The following is a 26134-nucleotide window of genomic DNA, read 5'->3' as shown; positions in this document are numbered from 1 at the left end:
CTGTTCATATCTTTGTAAAAAACAAAGCTACAATGAAGTCAATCATGCTGATTGATGTCCCCATGACAGCTAAAGATTGAAACATTTTGTAATTTGCATCTGGACAAACAGTTATTTAGGGGGTCATGGTAAATGAGACACCCTGTATAATGCTCCCAAGATGGATTTGACTCAGTACCACACCTAAGCTTATTACTGAAAGTATAATTGTATGAGGTACCAAGCAAAATTGGTGACTGGATAGAGCATTTCTTGGTAGGGAGGACCAGATGTAAAAGTAACTTAAGGTACGTATCAGTGAAGTGTGTCGAGATCTTTGCTGTACATGTTGTACATCAATGACATTACAGACACTATTAATAGTAGCCTCAAAGTTTTTGAAGATGATACAGTTGTCTGTAATGAAGTATTACCTAAAAAAAACTGAACACATATTCAGCCAGATTTTGAGAAGATTTCACAGTGATACAAATACTGACAACTTGCTTTAAATGCTCTGAAATGTAAAACTTTGCACTTCATAAAACAAAACAAAAAAATGCAGTATCCTATCACTACAATATCAGTGAGTGACAACTGGAATCCGTAACTCATACTTCAGTGTTATAATTTGTCTAGGGCAGCACAAATCATCATTGGTTTGTCTTACCTGTGGGGGAGTGCATGGAGGTTATGAAAGACTGAACTGACAGATGCTTGAAAGTCTACTTACCACTGCAATCACCTACATATTGATCATGAGAGTTTAGACTAATTACAGAATTGTAACTCACACGGAGGCATTTAAGCAATAATTCTTCCCTCCTCTCTTAAAACACACACACATAAACACAAGTTCTCTCTCTCTCTCTTCTGTAGCTATAGGAATACTGGCACACTATGTGTGTGTGTGTGTGTGTGTGTGTGTGTGTGTGTGTGTGTGTGTGCATATGTGTGTTACACACACACACACACACACACACACACACACAGAGAGAGAGAGAGAGAAAATTTGTGTGGTGGATTTTGTTTCCTTTTACATTTTACAAAAAAAGTTAATGTCATTCTATAAGTGTCAATGAAATTTCTTTTCGTTCTTCATTCTCTACAGTCTGATTGTTTTTTACTTTAAAACTGTTTTACAATGCACAGTTCTTTCTTAAACAAAAACCACAATGTGGAAGGTTGTTACTGGTGAACAGTGAGAAAAATTTTTAAAAATTAATTACTCCATCTCAAAAAATGGGAAGGAATGTCAGATTTTTCTATTCCAATAATATATTATTCCATATCAGAATTAGTAATAATAATAATAATAATAATAATAATAATAATAATGGTAATGAGATGAATGCATAAAGTGTTTTAAGAATTTTTGTTGCTTGTTCTTGCAGGATTTCATTATGTACTCTACAACATTTTTTATCTTCATTGATCCCTCTTGTTCTTAATTGGATCATTTATTTCACTTGTCATTTATCTTTTTCTAACAGTTCCAAAATCTGTGATATTTGTTTCTTACTTTTTTAAGTGTTTTCGCTGTGTTGGTAAAGTACCAGAACTTCAAGCACTGATAGAAAGCACCGTAGCTGAAATCGTAATAGGTACAGAAACCTGGCTGAAGCCAGAGATAAATTCTACCGAAATTTTTACAAAGGCACAGATGGTGTTTAGAAAGGATAGATTGCATGCAACCAGTGGTGGCGTGTTTGTCGCTGTTAGTGGTAGTTTATCCTGTAGTGAAATAGAAGTGGATAGTTCCTGTGAATTATTATGGGTGGAGGTTATACTCAACAACTGAGCTAGGTTAATAATTGGCTCCTTTTACTGACCTCCCGACTCAGCAGCATTAGTGGCCGAACAACTGAGAGAAAATCTGGAATACATTTCACATAAATTTCCTCAGCATGTTATAGTCTTAGGTGGAGTTCAGTTTACTGGGACACTCAGATGTTTAGGATGGTGGTAGGGACAGAACATCGAATGACATTATACCGAGTGCACTATCCAAAAATTACCTTGAGCAATTAAACAGAGAACCGACTCATGGAGATAACATCTTGGACCTACTGATAACAAACAGACCCAAACTTTTCGACTCTGTAAGCACAGAACTGGGAATCAGTAATCATAAGGCTGTTGCACCATCCCTGAATACGGAAGTAAATAGGAATATAAAAAAAGGGAGGAAGGTTTATCTGTTAAGCAAGAGTAATAGGAGGCAGATTTCAGACTATCTAATAGATCAAAATGAAAATTTCTTTTCTGACACTGACAATGTTGAGTGTTTATGGAAAAAGTTCACAGCAATCATAAAATGCATTTTAGACAGGTACGTGCCGAGTAAAACTGTGAGGGACGGGAAAAACCCACCATGGTTCAACAACAAAGTTAGGAAACTAATGCAAAAGCAAAGAGAGCTTCACTGCAAATTTAAATGCAGCCAAAACCTCACAGACAAACAGAAGCTAAATGATGTCAAAGTTAGCGTAAGGAGGGCTAAGCACGAGGCGTTCAGTGAATTCGAAAGTAAAATTCTATGTACCGACTTGACAGAAAATCCTAGGAAGTTGTGGTCTTACGTTAAATCAGTAAGTGGATTGAAACAGCAAATCCAGACACTCTGGGATGATAATGGCATTGAAACAGAGGATGACATGCGTAAAGCTGAAACACTAAACACCTTTTTCCAAAGCTGTTTCACAGAGGAAGACCGCACTGCAGTTCCTTCTCTAAATCCTCGCACGAACGAAAAAATGGCTGAAATCGAAATAAGTGTCCAAGGAATAGAAAAGCAACTGAAATCACTCAATAGAGGAAAGTCCACTGGACCTGACGGGATACCAATTCGATTCTATACAGAGTACGCGAAAGAACTTGCCCCCGATCTAACAGCCGTGTACCACAAGTCTCTAGAGGAACGGAAGGTTCCAAATGATTGGCAAAGAGCACAGGTAGTTCCAGTTTTCAAGAAGGGTACTCTGTAGGAATCAACATGGGTTCCGGAAATAGTGATCGTGTGAGACCCAACTCGCTTTATTTGTTCATGAGACCCAGAAAATATTAGATACAGGCTCCCAGATAGAAGCCATTTTCCTTGACTTCCGAAAGGCGTTCGATACAGTTCTGCACTGTCGCCTGATAAACAAAGTAAGAGCCTACAGAATATCAGACCAGCTGTGTAGCTGGATTGAAGAGTTTTTAGTAAAAAGAACACAGCATGTTGTTCTCAATGGAGAGACGTCTACAGACGTTAAAGTAAACTCTGGTGTGCCACAGGGGAGTGTTATAGGACCATTGCTTATCACAATATATATAAGTGACTTAGTAGATAGTGTTGGAAGTTCCATGCGGCTTTTCACGGTTGATGCTGTAGTATACAGAAAATTGCAGCATTAGAAAATTGCACCGAAATGCAGGAAGATCTGCAGCGGACAGGCATTTGGTGCAGGGAGTGGAAACTGACCCTTAACATAGACAAATGTAATGTATTGTGAATACATAGAAAGAAGGATCCTTTATTGTATAACTATATGATGGGGGAACAAATACTGGTAATAGTTACTTCTGTAAAAAATCTGGGAGTATGCGTACAGAACGATTTGAAGTGGAATGATCATATAAAATTAATTGTTGATAAGGCGGGTGCCAGGTTGAGATTCATTGGGAGAGTCCTTAGAAAATGTAGTCCATCAACAAAGGAGGTGGCTTACAAAACACTCGTTCGACCTATACTTGACTATTGCTCATCAGTGTGGGATCCGTACCAGGTCGGGTTGACAGAGGAGATAGAGAAGATCCAAAGAAGAGCAGCGCGTTTCGTCACAGGGTTATTTGGTAAGCGTGATAGCGATACGGAGATGTTTAGCAAACTCAAGTGGCAGACTCTGCAAGAGAGGCACTCTGCATCACGGTGTAGCTTGCTGTCCAGGTTTCGAGAGGGTGCATTTCTGGATGAGGTATCGAATATATTGCTTCCTCCTACTTATACCTCCCGAGGAGATCACGAATGTAAAATTAGAGAGATTTGACCGCATGGAGGCTTTCCGGCAGTCGTTCTTCCCGCGAACCTTATGCGACTAGAACAGGAAGGGCAGTAATGACAGTAGCACGTAAAGTGCCCTCCACCGCACACTGTTGGGTGGCTTGTATAAAGGTAGATGTAGATGTGTAGATTGTTATGTCATGGCCAGCTATTCTATCTTTGAATCAAGGTTTCCTCATGTTCTGTAGGTTTGCACATTTAGGACATTAAGTTAATGTAATATTTATGACTCTATCCAGTTTTATATCTTAATCATTGTTTATAAACCAGCATAAGTTGTTTTGTTATGAAGTCCATCTTGAGAGTAAAATATTTTTGCACAATGATTGTTATTCACTATGTATAGGTATCAATTTCTAGGACTCCTCAGTCCACTGAGCTGGAAGAAGAGGATTGCAGCTCTGAAAAAGACGAGGACATAATCCCAGTGGCATTGCATATCACAAAACATGCATCCTGAAGGTGTACTTTCAAGGATATGGAATGAAACAGGGTATACATTAAGAAAACCAAACAGCTGTTAGAAGCTACTTAAATAATTAAGCCATTAAAGTGATATAAACTATTTTTGATTACTTTAATATAGCAAAATTACCAGGAAAGCTGCTACTTTGGAAAAAGTTGCTTTTCCTCAGTTAAATTAAATAGCTTCTGTTTATCTTCTATCACTAGTTTAGTATCTTCATGTCCTAATGATATTTAACACAGAATAATAATGTATGGTACATAAGACTAGACATCTATTTACAAAGGACATTGCTACTTGTCATGCAGCTCAGAGAAATATTCATAAATAGATTACAGATAATCAGATAACCTGTAGAAGGAACAGCTAAAACAGTGTTTTGGGCTTAAGAATTTGTAGTGAGTCTCAATTCCTCCCTTCATGTGAGATGAAAAACTTATTGAAAACTTTCTTGCTGTAATTCATTCATGATAAGAATAAACCTGATGTAAACAAACACAAGTGTGATGATTGGTCAGCAGGCTTAACTCGTGTACACTGGTGATGTTGCGCTCTTGGAAGTAGGTCCAACTTATGTATTAGATATGTGATTCCCGTGTCATTGTAAATGAAACTTTAAGACATTCTGATGTATTAACAGGCACCAACATTTTTCTTACTCTTACTTAGTTACATAACTTTTATTTCAAAAATTCTGTAGAGTCATAGTTTCCATAAACACTACTAGTGTTCCAATAGTCTTGCTGTTAATATGTACTATGAAAATGAATGACACTGCTTCCTGCTTCGTAGTGAAACACTTGTGCAGAACACGATTAATGATGAGAAACAAGTTATTCTTAATGTTTTTCAGAAGCTAACAGAGAAAAATCAACTCTGACAGTTTTCGAGAAATGCTATGTACAAATTATGAAATTATAGTTCAGTAATATACATGACTGTCATAGGATGTGAGGCGTGTAGATGTCAGGGTGATATTTTTAATCTCATTGTGGTATACATTTTTTTCAGTTTGAACACCTAGATCATTTAAATATGAATCATATTTAACCATCATTTTTCAAGAAAAATGCATGACTTCTAGTTTCTAATTACATATTGCATGCCAAAATCTGGTTTTCATTGCAAATAGATATTTGTAAGCATCGATATTTTATAAAAGATTGTTAAAGACAGCTGTTGTAGTTGTTGTGGTCTTCAGTCCTGAGACTGGTTTGATGCAGCTCTCCATGCTACTCTATCCTGTGCAAGCTTCTTCATCTCCCAGTACCTACTGCAACCTACATCCTTCAGAATCTGCTTAGTGTATTCATCTCTTGGTCTCCCCCTACGATTTTTACCCTCCAGCTGAAGTTAAGAAAACATTACAGAATCAATTATTTTGGAGGTCAATGAAAAATCAAATACTCTTTACTTTAATATACTCATTGTTCTGTAGGACACATGTAGTTTCACAGAAGCCAGAGTGATAAGCGTCATAGAAACATGGAAAACAATAATTTTCATGGCATCAGAAACAGTGTACAAATGCTTCATTTATAGGTTTGTCACCGTACCACTGCTGTCTGAGCCCAGTGGAACTGATCTAGAGCCAAGTTAAGGGATTTGTCGCGAGAAATAACAAGACATTTAAGCTGCCAAGCATACTGGAACCAATGAATGAAACTTTGCTACACGCCACTGCCAAACGATAGCGAAATGCAGAATGGCAAGTCAAAAGAGAGGAGGGGGAAATCTGAACTTATCAATGGCTTGGGACTCTGTTCCTGATCTTGTTATTAACGTATCAGAACTTAAATGTACTCTTTGGAGTCTGAAATAGTAGAAGTTCAGAGATTAACAGACAACAGACTGTAATACCGAGAGTGGAACCAATATTTAACTAAAACTTCCTGGCAGATTAAAACTGTGTGCCCGACCGAGACTCGAACTCGGGACCTTTGCCTTTCGCGGGCAAGTGCTCTACCATCTGAGCTACCGAAGCACGACTCACGCCCGGTACTCACAGCTTTACTTCTGCCAGTATCTCGTCTCCTACCTTCCAAACTTTGCAGAAGCTCTCCTGCGAACCTTGCAGAACTAGCACTCCTGAAAGAAAGGATATAGCGGAGACATGGCTTAGCCACAGCCTGGGGGATGTTTCCAGAATGAGATTTTCACTCTGCAGTGGAGTGTGCGCTGATATGAAACTTCCTGGCAGATTAAAACTGTGTGCCCGACCGAGACTCGAACTCGGGACCTTTGCCTTTCGCGGGCAAGTGCTCTACCATCTGAGCTATCGAAGCACGACTCACGCCCAGTACTCACAGCTTTACTTCTGCCAGTATCTCGTCTCCTACCTTCCAAAATTTGCAGAAGCTCTCCTGCGAACCTTGCAGAACTAGCACTCCTGAAAGAAAGGATATAGCGGAGACATGGCTTAGCCACAGCCTGGGGGATGTTTCCAGAATGAGATTTTCACTCTGCAGCGGAGTGTCTGCTGATATGAAACTTCCTGGCAGATTAAAACTGTGTGCCCGACCGAGACTCGAACTCGGGACCTTTGCCTTTCGCGGGCAAGTGCTCTACCATCTGAGCTACCAAAGCCAGGAAGTTTCATATCAGCGCACACTCCGCTGCAGAGTGAAAATCTCATTCTGGAAACATCCCCCAGGCTGTGGCTAAGCCATGTCTCCGCTATATCCTTTCTTTCAGGAGTGCTAGTTCTGCAAGGTTCGCAGGAGAGCTTCCGCAAAGTTTGGAAGGTAGGAGACGAGATACTGGCAGAAGTAAAGCTGTGAGTACCGGGCGTGAGTCGTGCTTCGGTAGCTCAGATGGTAGAGCACTTGCCCGCGAAAGGCAAAGGTCCCGAGTTCGAGTCTCGGTCGGGCACACAGTTTTAATCTGCCAGGAAGTTTCATATCAGCGCACACTCCACTGCAGAGTGAAAACCTCATTCTGGAAACATCCCCCAGGCTGTGGCTAAGCCATGTCTCTGCTATATCCTTTCTTTCAGGAGTGCTAGTTCTGCAAGGTTCGCAGGAGAGCTTCTGCAAAGTTTGGAAAGTAGGAGACGAGATACTGGCAGAAGTAAAGCTGTGAGTACCGGGCGTGAGTCGTGCTTCGGTAGCTCAGATGGTAGAGCACTTGCCCGCGAAAGGCAAAGGTCCCGAGTTCGAGTCTCGGTCGGGCACACAGTTTTAATCTGCCAGGAAGTTTCATATCTGCGCACACTCCGCTGCAGAGTGAAAATCTCATTCTGGAAACATCCCCCAGGCTGTGGCTAAGCCATGTCTCCGCTATATCCTTTCTTTCAGGAGTGCTAGTTCTGCAAGGTTCGCAGGAGAGCTTCTGCAAATTTTGGAAGGTAGGAGACGAGATACTGGCAGAAGTAAAGCTGTGAGTACCGGGCGTGAGTCGTGCTTCGGTAGCTCAGATGGTAGAGCACTTGCCCGCGAAAGGCAAAGGTCCCGAGTTCGAGTCTCGGTCGGGCACACAGTTTTAATCTGCCAGGAAGTTTCACATCAGCGCACACTCCGCTGCAGAGTGAAAATCTCATTCTGGAAACATCCCCCAGGCTGTGGCTAAGCCATGTCTCCGCTATATCCTTTCTTTCAGGAGTGCTAGTTCTGCAAGGTTCGCAGGAGAGCTTCTGAAAAGTTTGGAAGGTAGGAGACGAGATACTGGCAGAAGTAAAGCTGTGAGTACCGGGCGTGAGTCGTGCTTCGGTAGCTCAGATGGTAGAGCACTTGCCCGCGAAAGGCAAAGGTCCCGAGTTCGAGTCTCGGTCGGGCACACAGTTTTAATCTGCCAGGAAGTTTCATATCAGCGCACACTCCGCTGCAGAGTGAAAATCTCATTCTGGAAACATCCCCCAGGCTGTGGCTAAGCCATGTCTCCGCTATATCCTTTCTTTCAGGAGTGCTAGTTCTGCAAGGTTCGCAGGAGAGCTTCTGCAAAGTTTGGAAGGTAGGAGACGAGATACTGGCAGAAGTAAAGCTGTGAGTACCGGGCGTGAGTCGTGCTTCGGTAGCTCAGATGGTAGAGCACTTGCCCGCGAAAGGCAAAGGTCCCGAGTTCGAGTCTCGGTCGGGCACACAGTTTTAATCTGCCAGGAAGTTTCATATCAGCGCACACTCCACTGCAGAGTGAAAACCTCATTCTGGAAACATCCCCCAGGCTGTGGCTAAGCCATGTCTCTGCTATATCCTTTCTTTCAGGAGTGCTAGTTCTGTAAGGTTCGCAGGAGAGCTTCTGCAAAGTTTGGAAAGTAGGAGACGAGATACTGGCAGAAGTAAAGCTGTGAGTACCGGGCGTGAGTCGTGCTTCGGTAGCTCAGATGGTAGAGCACTTGCCCGCGAAAGGCAAAGGTCCCGAGTTCGAGTCTCGGTCGGGCACACAGTTTTAATCTGCCAGGAAGTTTCATATCTGCGCACACTCCGCTGCAGAGTGAAAATCTCATTCTGGAAACATCCCCCAGGCTGTGGCTAAGCCATGTCTCCGCTATATCCTTTCTTTCAGGAGTGCTAGTTCTGCAAGGTTCGCAGGAGAGCTTCTGCAAATTTTGGAAGGTAGGAGACGAGATACTGGCAGAAGTAAAGCTGTGAGTACCGGGCGTGAGTCGTGCTTCGGTAGCTCAGATGGTAGAGCACTTGCCCGCGAAAGGCAAAGGTCCCGAGTTCGAGTCTCGGTCGGGCACACAGTTTTAATCTGCCAGGAAGTTTCATATCAGCGCACACTCCGCTGCAGAGTGAAAATCTCATTCTGGAAACATCCCCCAGGCTGTGGCTAAGCCATGTCTCCGCTATATCCTTTCTTTCAGGAGTGCTAGTTCTGCAAGGTTCGCAGGAGAGCTTCTGCAAAGTTTGGAAGGTAGGAGACGAGATACTGGCAGAAGTAAAGCTGTGAGTACCGGGCGTGAGTCGTGCTTCGGTAGCTCAGATGGTAGAGCACTTGCCCGCGAAAGGCAAAAGGTCCCGAGTTCGAGTCTCGGTCGGGCACACAGTTTTAATCTGCCAGGAAGTTTCATATCAGCGCACACTCCGCTGCAGAGTGAAAATCTCATTCTGGAAACATCCCCCAGGCTGTGGCTAAGCCATGTCTCCGCTATATCCTTTCTTTCAGGAGTGCTGGTTCTGCAAGGTTCGCAGGAGAGCTTCTGCAAAGTTTGGAAGGTAGGAGATGAGATACTGGCAGAAGTAAAGCTGTGAGTACCGGGCGTGAGTCGTGCTTCGGTAGCTCAGATGGTAGAGCACTTGCCCGCGAAAGGCAAAGGTCCCGAGTTCGAGTCTCGGTCGGGCACACAGTTTTAATCTGCCAGGAAGTTTCATATCTGCGCACACTCCGCTGCAGAGTGAAAATCTCATTCTGGAAACATCCCCCAGGCTGTGGCTAAGCCATGTCTCCGCTATATCCTTTCTTTCAGGAGTGCTAGTTCTGCAAGGTTCGCAGGAGAGCTTCTGCAAAGTTTGGAAGGTAGGAGACGAGATACTGGCAGAAGTAAAGCTGTGAGTACCGGGCGTGAGTCGTGCTTCGGTAGCTCAGATGGTAGAGCACTTGCCCGCGAAAGGCAAAGGTCCCGAGTTCGAGTCTCGGTCGGGCACACAGTTTTAATCTGCCAGGAAGTTTCATATCTGCGCACACTCCGCTGCAGAGTGAAAATCTCATTCTGGAAACATCCCCCAGGCTGTGGCTAAGCCATGTCTCCGCTATATCCTTTCTTTCAGGAGTGCTAGTTCTGCAAGGTTCGCAGGAGAGCTTCTGCAAAGTTTGGAAGGTAGGAGACGAGATACTGGCAGAAGTAAAGCTGTGAGTACCGGGCGTGAGTCGTGCTTCGGTAGCTCAGATGGTAGAGCACTTGCCCGCGAAAGGCAAAGGTCCCGAGTTCGAGTCTCGGTCGGGCACACAGTTTTAATCTGCCAGGAAGTTTCATATCAGCGTACACTCCGCTGCAGAGTGAAAATCTCATTCTGGGAATATTTAACTACATGGGAAATCAGTAGTGCACTCTTATGCCGCACATAGCTCATGCAGAAAAATTACGTTTGTTAAAGTCAGATATTTTCATGACTCTTGTTTTTAATTACAATACTATGTTAGCTAAGATAGAGTACATGTTATGTTTTCCATCAGATCACCCAAGACGCATATTTCCTAAGTTTTGCCGTATATAATTTCCTTCTGTTTAAAAATTAAATGACATTCAAAGCTGTATTGATCTCTGCTTGTCTCGTTTTACATCCTTACTCCAACTGTTCACATCATTGTAGTCTAGATGGATCACTTGCCTGACCAGTGCTGTCCAAGTTAAATGCGCCAGTAAAGCTGTTGACCCGAATCATCGCTGATGTGTAATGCGGAGGATAAAACGTACCTCATTATCATACTTGAGTGTACTCGAGACATCTTGTGTTAAATCTTCAAATTTAACACAGATATTTCGTACAACACAACAACACATATAAGTCACTGAGTAAGTTGACCTGTGTACAAGTCGGCATTCGATTAAACACTGAATCTCAGTCTAGCGGCCGCTGCTCGGCTGGCCGCTTAGGTGGCGCAGCTGCTGCATGGCTGGCAGACAGCGCCGCACGTAGAGGACATGCGTAATTGCGCGGCGGCACTTTGAATAATCGGCAAGTCACAACACTTTTCCCCCCTTTGAAATTGTTGCACTGGTCTTGATGGAGGTGTCCTGGAGATGGCTAACATCCATAGGCGTTGTTTGACACGCCGTAAAGTCTCGAGGAGGAGGCTTCCCGTACGGACGGAAGTGTTCTCGATGATAACGGGTCGAGATGACAGGAGACGTAGGGGTCGAACCTGCTGGGGCCCCATGCACCAATCTGCCCGTTGCGGCAAGTCCAGTTGATATGACAGGAGACATGGGCGATGTGTCGGCGTCCGTTGGAGGAGGAGGCGAGTAGATTTGCTCTGACAGAGGATGGTCCTCCGGTTCCTGCATGGGCATGTCTCCTGGTGGCATCCGTTCTGGTGCTAGCATCGCGATGATGGTGAGAGGGCTGCGTTGTGAGTATTGAGAGATGCCAAGATCCCGAGCATCAGGTAGAGCCAAAGGTGGTGTGGCGGCATTCGGAACACGTGTTGCTGGCACCCGAGGCCGAAGCTGGTCCGAATGACGCACTGCAACACCCGTGTCCGTCTGGATTTCATACAGGCGTCTGCCACGGTGTCTTAAGATGCAGCCCGGGCTCCATTTTGGCTGCCTGCCATATCCCCGTACCCAGACGAGGTCGTCGGCGGTGAACCGGCCAAGTGAAGGCACCCGCGGCCGTGAGGTGGGAGGCCACAGAAGATGAAGTAGCGTGCGGGGCTGTCGGCCATGTAAGAGCTCAGCCTGGCTGTGATCGCCCATGGGGGTGAAACGGTAAGACGCCAGGAACTGGAGAAGCGCATCATCAGCAGCAGAAGAAGTCAGAAGTTTCCGCATCTGAGCCTTAAATGTGCGGACCAGTCGTTCAGCCTCACCGTTGGATTGTGGATGGAACGGCGGGGCCGTGACGTGCGTAACGCCGTGACAAGCACAAAAATTCGCAAAGTCGGAAGAGGCAAATTGCAGACCATTATCAGTAACAAGAGTAGAGGGGAGGCCTTCCAAAGAAAAAATGCGGGCGAGAGCACTGGTGGTTGCCGCGGTGGTAGGTGACGTGCAACGGACAATGAAAGGAAAGTTAGAATAGGCGTCAATTACGAGAAGCCAATAAGTACCTAAAAAGGGTCCCGCAAAGTCAGCATGAATGCGCTCCCAGGGCTTCTCAGGTGAAGGCCACGGTGACAAAGATGACTTCGGGGCAGCGGCCTGTGACGCACAAGGGCCGCAGGCAGCGACCATGTGTGCGATTTCGGAGTCGATGCCAGGCCAGTACACATGACGGTGCGCCAGAGATTTTGTGCGAGACACACCCCAGTGCCCCTGGTGAAGGAGGCGCAAGACCGAAGCACGCAAAGATGCAGGTACCACAACACGCGGCGAAGCATTGTCAGTGGAGAGGAGGATAACACCATCCCTAGCCATGAGGCGGTAGCGCAAAGTGTAGTAGTTCCACAACGAATCAGAAGTCTTAGCGGATGGGCGATCTGGCCAACCCTTCTGAATACAGCGTAAAACCCGGGAGAGGGTAGGGTCAGAACCCGTAGCAGCCGCCAGCCTGTCCCCAGTGATGGGGAACCTGTCCACAACCCGCTGTTCGGCCACATCCAGGTGGAAACACAAAAGTTCGTCCCTATCGAATGCCTGATCAGGACCCATGGGAAGGCGAGACAAAGCATCAGCATTTGCATGTTGAGCCGTTGGCCAGAAATGAATCTCATGATTGAAACGGGACAAGTAAAGAGCCCAACGCTGAAGGTGGTGTGCAGCCTTGTCGGGAAGTGGCGTTGATGGATGAAACAAGGAAACACGTGGTTTGTGATCCGTAACAAGATGAAATTTTGAGCCATAGAGAAAAACACCAAACTTATGAAGAGCATAAATGATGGCCAAAGCTTCTTTCTCAATTTGAGAATACTTTTGTTGGGCATCCGTGAGCGTTTTGGAGGCATAAGCGATGGGTTGTTCTGAACCGTCAGAAAAACGGTGCGCAAGGACTGCACCGACCCCGTATTGAGAGGTGTCTGTGGCAAGAACAAGATGTTGGCCAGTCGATAAGTAGCCAGTCACGGGGCCTGTTTCAGCATAGTCTTTAATTTCCGGAAAGCCGCGTCACATGACGCGGACCAGTGAAAAGGCACGTTTTTATGCAACAGGCGATGCAACGGCTGAGCCACCGATGCCGCAGACGGTAAAAACTTGTGATAGTATGCTATTTTCCCCAAGAAGGCCTGCAGTTCCTTAACAGATGTAGGGCGAGGAAGGGCATCGATCGCAGCAACAGTGTATTGAAGTGGACGAATACCATCCCGAGAGAGATGAAACCCCAAGTACGTGATAGATGCCTGAAAAAATTGTGATTTCTGAAGATTACGCTTAAGACCGGCAGTCTGTAAGACATTAAAAAGTGTGCGGAGATTTTGAAGATGTTCTTCAGTGGTGGAGCCAGTGACAACTATGCCGTCTATGTAATTGATACACCCCGGGACAGGGAGCAATAATTGTTCCAAGAATCGCTGAAAAAGAGCAGGGGCACTAGCAACCCCGAATGGCAAGAGTTGGTATTGATAGAGGCCGAAAGGAGTGTTAAGGACCAGAAACTGCCGGGAAGCAGTGTCGAGAGGAAGTTGATGATAAGCTTCCGACAGGTCAATTTTAGAAAAATACTGTCCTCCAGCGAGTTTAGTGAGCAGTTCTTCAGGACGGGGCATAGGGTAAGTGTCGATGAGGCATTGAGCATTTACAGTGGCTTTGAAATCGCCACAGAGACGAATGTCACCATTGAGCTTAGCAACTACAACGACAGGAGAGGACCACTCACTGGAAGTGACAGGAAGCAAGACCCCTGAAGCAGTGAGACGATCCAACTCCCGTTTTACCCGATCACGAAGGGCCACAGGAATGGGCCGAGCCCGAAAAAACTTAGGCCGAGCAGTAGGTTTGAGCATGATATGAACTTCAAAGTCGTTGGCACGGCCTAAGCCAGGAGAAAAAAGGGACGAAAATGTTGTCGACAAGGAATCCAGTTGAGCATGAGGAATAGCGTCAGAGACAATATTGACAGAGTCATCTATGGGAGAACCCAAAAACGCAAAAGGCATCGAAACCAAAAAGATTTTCTGCATTGCTCTGGTCGACCACAAATATGGGAACAGTGCGAATGACGGATTTGTAAGATACCTCAGCATTAAACTGTCCCAAGAGAGAAATCTTCTGTTTATTGTATGTCCGTAATTGCTGAGTGACAGGGGACAGGAGTGGAGAACCCAGCTGAAGATACGTCTGAGAATTAATTATAGTGGCAGCAGAACCGGTATCCACTTGCATGTGAACATCTTGACCAAGGATTTGGACAGTGAGGAATAACTTCCCTGAAAGGGAAGAAGTGCAATTGACAGACAACACAGAATCAGAATCAGCGTCATGTTCATGAACATTGTGTATGCGATCGGATTTACAAACGGAAGACACATGACCTTTCTTTTTGCAATTGTGACACACAGCCCAACGTTGGGGACAATCCTCGCGTGAATGTTTCGTAAAACACCGCGGACATGAAGGAAGTTGCCGGGGATTTTGCTGCAGTTTCTTAGTGGGTTGTTTACGGCTAGGCTGAGGCTGCGTGTGGGAGCGTACTGCGGCCACGTCGGCCGGCGGGGACGCGCCGCACGCGTCATCAACAGCGCACAGAGGTTGTATTTCCCCAACGTCACCCCACGCTTCTATTTGCGCCCCAGCGGCGCGAGAAATTTCAAAAGACTGCGCAATGGAGAGAACTTCATCTAGAGTCGGATTCGCCAACTGAAGGGCACGTTCCCGAACTTCTTTGTCGGGCGCCGACCGGATAATAGCATGCCATACCATGGAATCGGCATAGGATTCTTTGTGAACGTCAGTAACAAATTGACACTTTTGACTGAGGCCGTGAAGTTTAGCAGCCCAAGCGCGATAGGACTGATTTGGTTGTTTTTGACAACGATAAAAGGCAACACGAGGGGCTACCACATGCGTTTGCTTTTGAAAATAGACAGACAGAAGGTAGCACATTTCAGCAAAGGACAAAGACGCAGGATCCTTCAAAGGAGCCAATTGCGACAACAACCGATACATTTGAGGTGAAATCCAGGAAAGGAACAGAGACTTACATGGTTGTTCGTCCGTGACATGAAATGCCAAGAAGTTCTGTCGAAGACGTTTTTCATAATCAGACCAGTCTTCCACCGTCTCGTCGTAAGGTGGAAAAGGAGGTACAGCCAACGACGAGAAACGCCCCGCATTTGACGCCGCGACGAAATCACGAATCGCCGCTGTTAGAAGCGTTTGCTGTTCAAGGAGATTTTGCAAGAGCTGCTCGACAGTAGGCATGGAACCCTGTGAGCCAACTGTGAAAAGGAAAAATCCACTACCTCGTCGCCAATTGTTAAATCTTCAAATTTAACACAGATATTTTGGACAACACAACAACACATATAAGTCATTGAGTAAGTTGACCTGTGTACAAGTCGGCATTCAATTAAACACTGAGTCTCAGTCTAGCGGCCGCTGCTCGGCTGGCCGCTTAGGTGGCGCAGCTGCTGCATGGCTGGCAGACAGCGCCGCATGTAGAGGACATGCGTAATTGCGCGGCGGCACTTTGAATAACCGGCAAGTCACAACACCTTGGCTTCTGCTCCATGTGAAACGAAATCCAATGAGGTTCCAACAAAAGTGGAAGAATACATAATGTAATGTTTACATGAGGTTTATTCTTACAATGAATGGAGTATAGAATACAGAACCACACTAAATCCTTAACAGGAAGGAAAAACTTACATGGATGTTGCTATTATGTCTTGTATTTTGGTGACGTAAATCACAGTTCAAATGAAACTGATTTTTATTATTAGCAATAAATTTCTTAAAGCAGTAAATGAATTGCAAAGTACTGTAAGAATTTAAAGAGTCCTCTGCATAATATGTCATTATCTGCTCTAGAGTTTTCTTGTTGCTCACATTTGTTGGATGTTTACTTTCTTTAATTTAGTTGTATTGCACCAAAAATAATTACGTGAGACAAAGGGGAATGAAAGTATGGACATGCCAATACAATGTGTGATGCTTCCAAGGGCAAAGCATGCTAATCTGAGTGTCTTGATTGTTTTGTTTATGTGCTGACACTATTTTCTCTTTACTCAGCTGGACACAGAGGAATTTTACATATAACTTTTAATTTATGGTGTGATCATCAATGTCTATTGCTGGCAGTAGTGGCACACTGTCATTAGCTTGAAGTTTTATATCAGAGTCTTGGTGAAATTAGCAGTTACACTGTTTTCTGCAAACCATATGAACTCATTTTAAGTCACAATTTTGTTTGTGAGTGGTGTTATTGGGTTTGAGCTCTGTATAGTATGCTAATGTCATCAGCTGTTGTTAAAATATTTGAGCAGTTATCGTTGTAAGGTCATTGTAATAGATTAAGAACATAAATGGAAGCAAAACGGACCCTAGTACACCTCCATTTATTTACTGCACTATTGGGGCCTACCACAGAATCTGAATTCATAATAAGTTCTACACTTCTTGTGCTTTATCTTATATTCTCCCCATGTGGCAATTAGTTTTGTTCAGACAACATAAGTATGCAGTATGAGAAACATAATATTTTGTACCTGCTCCCTGCTGGCTGTCTGTGGATGCGCTGCAGCCACTGTCTTCAATGAAAGGTATGTCACTCTCATCGATGCCTAGTGATCCAGGGACAGGAATCTTCAGTGATGCAGTGATGACAGTACCTTCACCACTTACTGCACTGGCATCACTAGATTTTCTGCTGTCTCCTTCGGCTGGACGATTGTGTTTCAGCGGTTCCTCACGCCACCGTTTCTTAGAAGGTCTTTCTCGAGTGCGTTCTTTATGTCTGAGAAACAATATATGTATAAAATAAAACATAGTTCCAAGAAATTTGAATAAATGCACTATTAAATGGTATTATCCAAGTTTTATATATTCTCACTACACGGTGTACACAGAAGAAAAATACTACAGTATCTCTTTGCATTTGTTATCTAAATAAACATGATGTGCAATTATTAAAACACGTATAATTCATTATAAATGGGTCATAGGAATTAAACTGCAACAAACCTGGGTCTCATTGCCACATCTGGTCCACCCATGCCTGCTGTTTCATGGAGAAACTCTTCACGAGACCACATTCTTCGTATAACTCCATGTGCTGCTGATGCTTCTGCTGGTTCTTCTAGATGTAGCTCAAGAACGTCAGCTGTTGGTGTTCTTGGTGTTGATGTTGACTCACTTTCTTGAGTAGGTGTCTCCAAATCATCCAGGACACTATGCGGTACGAACAACAAATTTCAGTGCATATTAAGTAGCAGATGTTCATACTAATTAACATGAAAGAATATGAAAAATGAGGCAAATTCCTTTTTCAACCAGAAGAAAAATAATCAAACATACAAAGTCACTTTTAACACATTTGAGATGGACAGATAATGCACAACTACAGTAGTGTGACTGAAAGGCTTTATAAGACAACTAAGCAAATATAATCAACAAGAACTGAAATGAGAACTCACTGACAGGAACATAAAGGCAGGCTTTATATTCTCTCCTTTACACTCCTTTTTTTAGTATAAAGAAAGCCGCACCCTAGGACATTTTTAGAAGAATTCATTCCATGAGTCCAATTTTCTACTTTTTACACACTCTTATGTTATTCTCAAATACCTTATTCTCCCACATGGATATGCTCTGCATTTTCATACAAAATTTTAATAGTAAATTTCAGTTGATTTTATAGGTATATTTCTGTTTCTTGTCAAACTCATTGTTGATCTAGTTTTTATAGTTATATAGTGTCTTTACAATTAAACTTTCACAAAGTAAGAGGGGCCCCCATGAAATCTAGTGAAAACATTTATAAGGACATGCAAAAATAGAATAATGAATAAGCCACTGAAAAAAGAAACACATTTTAATTTCCAAATGATGGGGTAACATTTTTTAATTGCATACCATGTTTACTTTTGAGGTTACAAATGTTGCTTAATTTGATGACAATCTGCATCCATAACAACCTAGAACCACACTAAAAATTACTATAATACTGTCCAGAACATTTCAGGTGGTATGTTGGATCACGGAATGTTCAGCTGTCATCACACAGCTCATGCACTGCTTGAAGACTGTACACTTCATCCAGCATTCTTAGCCATGCCAACTGTAACTTCTTCAACAATTTGTGGTGCAGTTGGCCATCAGCCTCTCCCAGGAGCGATTCCCAAATTGCCAGTTAATTTGAACTCCCAAATCATGTTCTTCAACACTGGTGTGGAAAGAGGGCCTCTCCATATTCCCTGAATGCATCAATACTCCTCTAGAGCAGCAGCACTATTGCTGTGTGAGTACAGCCCTGCCAATCTTGTCCAGCCCCATGGTGCCTGTCTGCAACTGTAATGCACACTGTGCTTGTATTTCAACCCACTGCTGCCATAGCAGTACTGGTGCCTAATACCAAGCCATGACACTAACACAAATCTTGCATTATCAGTCTGAACATCACACTTACAAAGTTGAGTACCAGTACAGTAAATAGTTTTCTGTCTACTTTGGCTCGTGCACTGAAAGTTTAATTATAACCACCCGATAGCATACGATTCTTGAAGAGGGGTAGCAACCTTTTCAGTAGTTACATGGGCAGAAATCTGGATGACTGACTAATTTGTCATTGTAACATTAGGCAATACTGCTTTGTTATGTTGGTACTAAGGCTTGGTTGATCGCAAAAGGTAACTACAACTATTATATGCTGATTGGTATAAATATTAGTCACTCACTTAAAAGGGTACAATGGGTACCATGGAGCACTGTAGGTGATGAAGAACTGGTACCAGGCATTCATGTGACCCTCATCTGTTCACATACACAGTAGCTGGAGTTCCACAGGCTATAAATGATAGTGGAGAAAAAGTAACTGGCATATGACTTGATCAATCTAAGACCTTGACGATATCTTATCGCTGCGGAAACTTGACAGTACTGGTATCAGAAGTACACTTAACAACTGACTTAGATCATGTCTTACTGGCTGCAAGACAGTCATAGAAATACATTTTCAGAAGATAATAAAACAACCAGACTCTATTCTGATTATAAAGAAGTAAAGTAGGGCATACCCATGGGCTCAGTACTATTTTTGATATATTTAAATAGGCTAGCATTAACTGAACAGCATCATAGCACTATCCAGTTTGCAGCTAATGCAAGCATTCTGGTCAGTGGGAAGACAGCAGAAATGTTACAGACAAGTAATCTGGACCATTAGCTAGTATTATGAAAATTCAGAAAAAAGTAGTGTTAAAGTTTCATACCACCAAGAGAAACAATATATAGATAAGTAGATATCTGACAGATATTGCAAGTGTAGCTTATACAAAATTTTTGGGGACCTGGTTCCAAGATAACCTTAGATGGCATACTCACATTGATATCATATTTAAGAGACGAAGTACCATGTACTGTTTAATGAGAGTGCTTGAAAACTATTGTATAAGAATAGTCTAATGACTGTTTATTATGCTACTGTACATTCTATTCTGGAGTATAGGATCACTTTCTGGGGTAACTCACCATCCTACCTAAAACTCATCAGGATGCAAAAAAGGATAGTGAGAATCATGGCTGGAATTAAAAGGAACAAACCGTGTGGACCACTATTTAAAGGGATGGGTATTCTTCCTGTTCCATGTATTTACATCTTTAAAAGTGCAATGTTTATTAAGAAATATGCATTAGCAAATTCTAGTGTCATCCTCAAAAATGAAAATCTGCATCAACATGCCACAAAACAGAAAACTGACTTTCACACGCTCAAAATAAAAAGCAGTTTGTGCCAAAAAGGAACATTACAGTATCATTATATTATTTACAATACATTGCCAAAAGAAATTAGAGCAATAAATGATCAAAAAATAAAGCAGTATTAAAAGAATATCCATTAATGCATTTTTTCTATTGTCTGGAAGAGTTTCTCCAAATTCTTTGAGACTTAAGAATATTAATGTTACGTGTATAAGCTGCATCCTTTATCACTTACAAAAATATTGTATAAATTTGACTACTTACAGCAATTAAATGTTGTAATTATTACTATTAGTTTATTCATATTTTCAGTTGTAATTTTCTAGCTAAGGTGATTTAATTACAAGTCAGAGCTGTAAAATGTATTAATTAATACATAGAAAACATGATGTAAACATGAAGATATATTTGTACTGACTTGTCCAATATCTGATGTTCTGTACTGTACATGTAAGATTTACTGGACCAAATAAATACAAATACATCCCCATACCATTGTACTGGACAGTCGACTGGCCTCTGGAAACACCCTGCTGACTCACTGTCACTCAGTACTGTGCTGTGACATAATCTTCTAGGGCAGTGCAACTATGATGGGAAAGTACTTATTGTACAAGAGAATGCATAAAGAGATATTGTGTCAAGTTTGTAACTGAACATCTCATAGAAGCCTCTTGAGGGACCTACGGATTCTTACATTTACATGCCAATGTACATGATAGGCAAAATAAAATTGTCCTGGAAAATGTTTATAAGACTGATACTCAGTTGACCCTTGTCAATGAGCAGGAGAACTATCCATCCCAAAAAGTGTGTGTGTGTGTGTGTGTGTGTGTGTGTGTGTGAGTGTGAGTGTGTGAGTCTGTGGGGTGGGTGGGGGAAGGGTCTTCATGTGCACATATGCAAAGAGCTTTCCCAGCTGTTGATAGATGACATTATCTCTGAAATCAGCACATTTTGGCATTATAATGTTTCATTTGGCAGTGTAAAATGATAAATCTTTTGGGAAATATTATTCATGAACTTTGTTGTGGAATTATATTACTGAAAATTTGAAACTAAAGCTTATTTTTCAAGAAATAAATACTGGAAAAGAAATCATAATGTTACAGCGCAAGATGAAGACTGAATTTATTAATTATAAAATGTGAGTGAGGAGTCTGGTTATTGTAATCATATGTACTCCCTTTGTAGGTTCCTTAGAGTGACCTACCAATTTAAAAGGAGATTTGTTTCCATATTGGAGGAGTTTTTTTTTTTAATGTGTGGAAAAAATTAACTGTATCCAGTTAATTAATTTCCTTTATTAATTATGTATATTTCTTAAAACAATTATTCTCATAATGCTACAATACATACTCATCTGTCCCAGCACGCTTGTTGAGAAGCTGATTGAGTGCATCAGGGTGACTGTCCATCATATGCACGTACACTTCATCTAGAAGCTCTGCTGGCACCTGAAACAAAGGTGATGTGGTGCTTATGTACTTACATACTTCATCAATTAGTACACAGTTATGTACTATAACAATTAGTATGCAATGAATTCAGAATTCTTTTTATAAACAGTAGGTAATTTATAACTAAATTCACTTTCTGCTAATTTTCCGGTGAGCTGTGTAAAAGTGATATTAATTTTGACATCATCATCAAAAGATGCAGTCAATTCAGTTGGTACAAAATGTGAAGATTCTATGTATGTATGACTATTGTATATATAAGATGAGTAAATATTACAGTGTTATTAAAATACTCTTGTTTTCAGCACATTTTTGGTGACTGACACATTCTGTAAAATAGGTACACATCAAATGGCATCATCAAGTTCATATCAAGTTCATATAAATTTATTTTTCACACAATTCATTTTGACTTGCTGCCTCCATCATTGTTCTGCATATTGGTATTTGATTAGCTTCAGCTTCCTCACATAGTGTTAAAAATGCTTTACAAAGCCTGAAAATCCATGCACAGCATCAGTAGTAAATCTTCTTCTGAAGATTTTTCACACACTTGTGAGTCATCATCATCATCATCATCATCATCATCATCATCAGACTGAGTAAAAGTATAAGCTGCAAGTGGTAACGTAAGGTTTTGTGCTTAGCTTTACATGAACTTGATTTGCCACAATGGTCTCATGTACATGGAATCAATGCTCTTTGACCAATAAAATTGATGTGTTTATTGTAGATGGTGTCAGAAGTAATATCACTTTTTACGCCCGGTCATTTTTTCTAAACCTTGCAGGTAGCTTTTAGCATATGGATAACGTAATAAATTGAATATGGTCTTTCAGAAAAGTAGTGAAACATATTGAGAAAATGAATGAAGTTGATGGTAAGCAATAGCTACTGTAATGTTGATGTGAAGTGAGTCTTTAAATAACTTTTTCTGTGAAATTACTGTGAACATAAAATATCTAAAATTAATCATTACATCATGCAGGAGTCATCTTTATCTCTCTTTTAGGAAATCATACTTCCTGACAGAGGATGCTAGACACAGTGGCCACATCTATAACTGTATTTGGTCTTCAACAAAAAGAGGAGCATAATCACAGATACAAAGTATATGAAATCAATTTGAATAATATATGGTATAATACTTCATTATAGTCTTGTTGGGTCTGCAGAAGGATCACACAATAATACTTGGGTGTCCACAGAACTTTGTGTTAGAAGGGGAAAGATTTTAAATTGCCATTTTTAAATACATTATAGCTGATTTAGTGATTGTGTTAATTCTATGATGCTCTATAAACTAAATTCTTTTTGCATCTCAAACTACTGATAGATTCTACAAGTCGAATTGACAAAATCTTCTTAGAAAGCAGTAGAATTCTAAACATAACTGTAAAACGTATATTGAATGGGCTCTCAGACCATGATGGTCAACTACGTTCAATTGATAATGTTAGCCCTCTTTGTAAGAACAACTCCTGCAGTAAAACTTTCAGAGTAATTAACACACAGTCTATCAATAGCTTCTGTAATTCCCTACAAGAAGTAGACTGGGACCAGATTGAGCTCTTTGACAATGTTAATGACAAGTACAATGCTTTTCTAAATGAATTTATGTGGCTATTCGAAGCCGCCTTTCCTAAAAGGACTGTCAAATCCAAATGCGAAACCTACTCTAATAAAAACTGGCTAACACTGGGCATTAAAACGCCTTGCAGAAGGAAAAGGAATCTGTATGCCTCACTCAAATTCAGTTATAGTGTAGAAAAGGAAAAACATTGCAAACTATACTGCTCTATCCTTAAAAAAGTGCTAAGAAGGGCAAAGAGTATTTCTATAAAATCAGAAATTGATGTCTCTAACAACAAAATTAAAACCATATGGGGCATAATAAAAAGGGAAACAGGTAAAATCCCTGCTGCAGAAAACACAATAGAAATTAAAACAAATGATACCATTCATGACAATGTTGAAATAATCACGACATTTTTAACAACCACTTTCTGGCATCAGCAGTACAAACTGGAAAAACATGTTCTGTTAATGAAGCCATGTTATCCCTTCAAAACGCTATTAATAAAAAAAACCAAGCAGATTAAAGTGTCTCCTGTCACAGTACATGAAATTGAGAATATAATTAGAGAGATGAAGAGCAAGAATTCTGTTGGCATAGATGGTATTTCTTCAAGTTTACTGGAGGAGTGCTATAAGTCGATAAGCAAAATACTGTGCCACATATTCAATGAATCCATCAAGCAAGGGATTGTTCCTGAGAGACTAAAGTTTGTTATTGTCAAGTCTCTCTTTAAAAAAGGCGATAAAGCCAACGTTACCAACTATCGGCCTATCTCCCTTCTAACAACCTTTTCTAAAATTCTTGAAAAATTGGCTCAGAAAAGACTTATTGAACACCTCAAGCATTATAAGGTATTAAACAGTAGCCAGTTCGGATTTCAACAGGGTGTATCAACAGAACAAGCTATTTTTTCCTTCATCCCTCAAATCTTAAGAGTCTTTTAACAATAAATTGTCTCCTGTTTGTATCTTCTGTGACCTTCCTAAGGCCTTTGATAGTGTTAATCATGAAATCCTCTTAGCAAAGGCTGAATATTACGGTATAAGTGGCTCAGTTGGCTCAAGGATTAAATCCTACCTAGCTGGAAGAAAGCAGAAGGTCATGTGGAACGACTCTGAGGGGTACTCTGTGTCATCTAGCTGGGTCTCTATTGGCTTGGTGTTCCTCAGGGCTCTGTACTTGGCCCCTTTCTCTTCCTCATCTTTATCAATGACCTTCCCTTGTGTACTAGCTTTAAAACTCACTTTACTCTTTTTGCTGATGACACCTCTATCCTCATCAATAAAACTCCCAACCTCAATCTTGAGGAATCAGCCAATATTGTCTTTAGTGAAGTATGTAATTGGTTTTTAAATAATGGGTTATCACTAAATGTTAATAAGACCCAGTTTGTACATTTACAAGTAAGGGAAAAAGTTGAGGATCAGTTAAGTATTACATTGAATGGTAGTGAGTTACTACAAGTTGAGTCAACCAAGTTTCTGGGTGTACACATTGGCAACATTGTAAAATGGTCTGAACATATTTTGCACCTCCACAAAAAACTCAGGTCAGCAACATTTGCTGTTCATATTATTTCCACTGTATGTGACCGAGACACTACAAAAATTTCTTATTTTAGTTATTTCCATGCACTATTGCTGTATGGCATAGTTTTCTGGGGTAATCAGCCACTATCCAAAAAAATATTCATTGCCCAAAGGAGAGTTATTAGGATAATGAGCAGAGTCCTGCCTAGACATTCTTGTAGGAACCTTTTCAGAAAATTAGGGATACTGACAACTGCATGCCAATATATCTACTCCCTGTTATGGTTCATTGGTAAAAATGGACAATCATACAAAACCAATGATTCATACCATACCCACAATACTAGGAGGAAGATGGACCTCCATTATGAATAAAAAAACCTCACTATTGTACAAAAAGGAGTTCATTACATGAGCTGCAAGGTGTTCAATGCTCTCCCACCATCACTGAAATTACTTATCCATGAGCTTCCCAAATTTAAACAACAGCTCAAACAGTATTTATTAGATAATTCCTTCTATTCGGTAGAAGAATATTTCAGTAGAGTTAATTGTAATTGATTTTTCATTTACTAATTTGATGTACTATTGTGCTTTACGATACTCACAATCACTGTCAACATTACTGTGTCTTTCATTTAGCTATTAAGATCTACCATTTTTTTATGTAATTTTTTCTATGCCTATTAATGTGTATTTTGTCTTATACCAGATATCCTCTTGCAAGAGGTACTTTTATGTATTCCTTTTGTATTATTTGTAATAATTCTGACACATCCTACATCCATGTGAATGTCTCACAGTATTGGATTTATTGGATATAAATAAATAAATAAATGTCACCTCAGAATTTTTAAGGTAGATCAGTTTGATACATAACTGTCAAGCAAAGTTCAGTTCCCTAGGCAAAGAACTACATCTTATGTTTTTAATATGAATACTGATGCTACCTCTTTTTTGAAGTACCTAAGAATCATAAACCCTACCAGGTATCCATATTTGTGAAAGTATATGTTTTCTGAAGGCACACCATTAAACAACCAAGTCCACAGCTACAAAACAAGAAACAGGTAATTTTCATACTGAAATAAATGAAAAGTCAGTTATTGAAAAAGTGCTCTTTATCAGCCAAAAATTCTGTTTTGTGAATTATCAAAGAAAATCAAAAGAATATTAGAACACCCCCCCTCCCTCCAATATAAAAAAATCCTAATTAGTGAGGGTATTTATAGTATCACAGAATACTTGAATCATCAGAATTCACAGCAAAGCAGCTTATTTCTTTCATTAAGGTGAAGTGAAGCATTTATTGGAAAAATAAATTGTATTCACACAGATACAATAAAAATCCTTTTATTATTATAATTTAGTGTATTCTGTCTGTTGTTATGTGTGTGGTTCCATTTAGTACTTACGAATATTTTATGTACCAATGTATACTTGAAAAACTGTTTCATATAGTATTGTCTACGTAATATCATCTACGACAAAATCCTTTATCATTGTATAGGATGAGATACAAAGATGCTAACTGAACTGAATTGAATTCGAGAGTTTTACACGATTAAATTTAGAGTAACCCACAGACTATGAAATTCCACAGCCACAAAATATTCACAAAATAA

The 26134-nt window shown here is 41.2% G+C and overlaps 1 protein-coding gene across 1 annotated transcript in view; it reads right to left on the bottom strand.

Annotated features, from left to right (window-relative positions):
* The window catches only part of LOC126174831 (uncharacterized), a 512108-nt gene that overhangs the window by 27651 nt on the left and 458323 nt on the right, over nt 1-26134 (bottom strand). The window contains exons 9-11 of the mRNA XM_049921210.1: nt 21301-21398; nt 17206-17412; nt 16731-16978 (exon numbers count right to left, since the gene is read on the bottom strand). Of these exons, the coding sequence (XP_049777167.1) occupies nt 16731-16978; nt 17206-17412; nt 21301-21398 (553 nt within the window). The remainder of the gene's footprint in view (nt 1-16730; nt 16979-17205; nt 17413-21300; nt 21399-26134) is intronic.

Source organism: Schistocerca cancellata, chromosome 3, assembly GCF_023864275.1.
Source record: "Schistocerca cancellata isolate TAMUIC-IGC-003103 chromosome 3, iqSchCanc2.1, whole genome shotgun sequence".
In the NCBI taxonomy this organism is placed as follows: domain Eukaryota; kingdom Metazoa; phylum Arthropoda; class Insecta; order Orthoptera; family Acrididae; genus Schistocerca; species Schistocerca cancellata.
The sequence above is the reverse complement of the archived record's forward strand: the minus strand, read 5'-3'. Positions and strand labels throughout refer to the sequence as shown.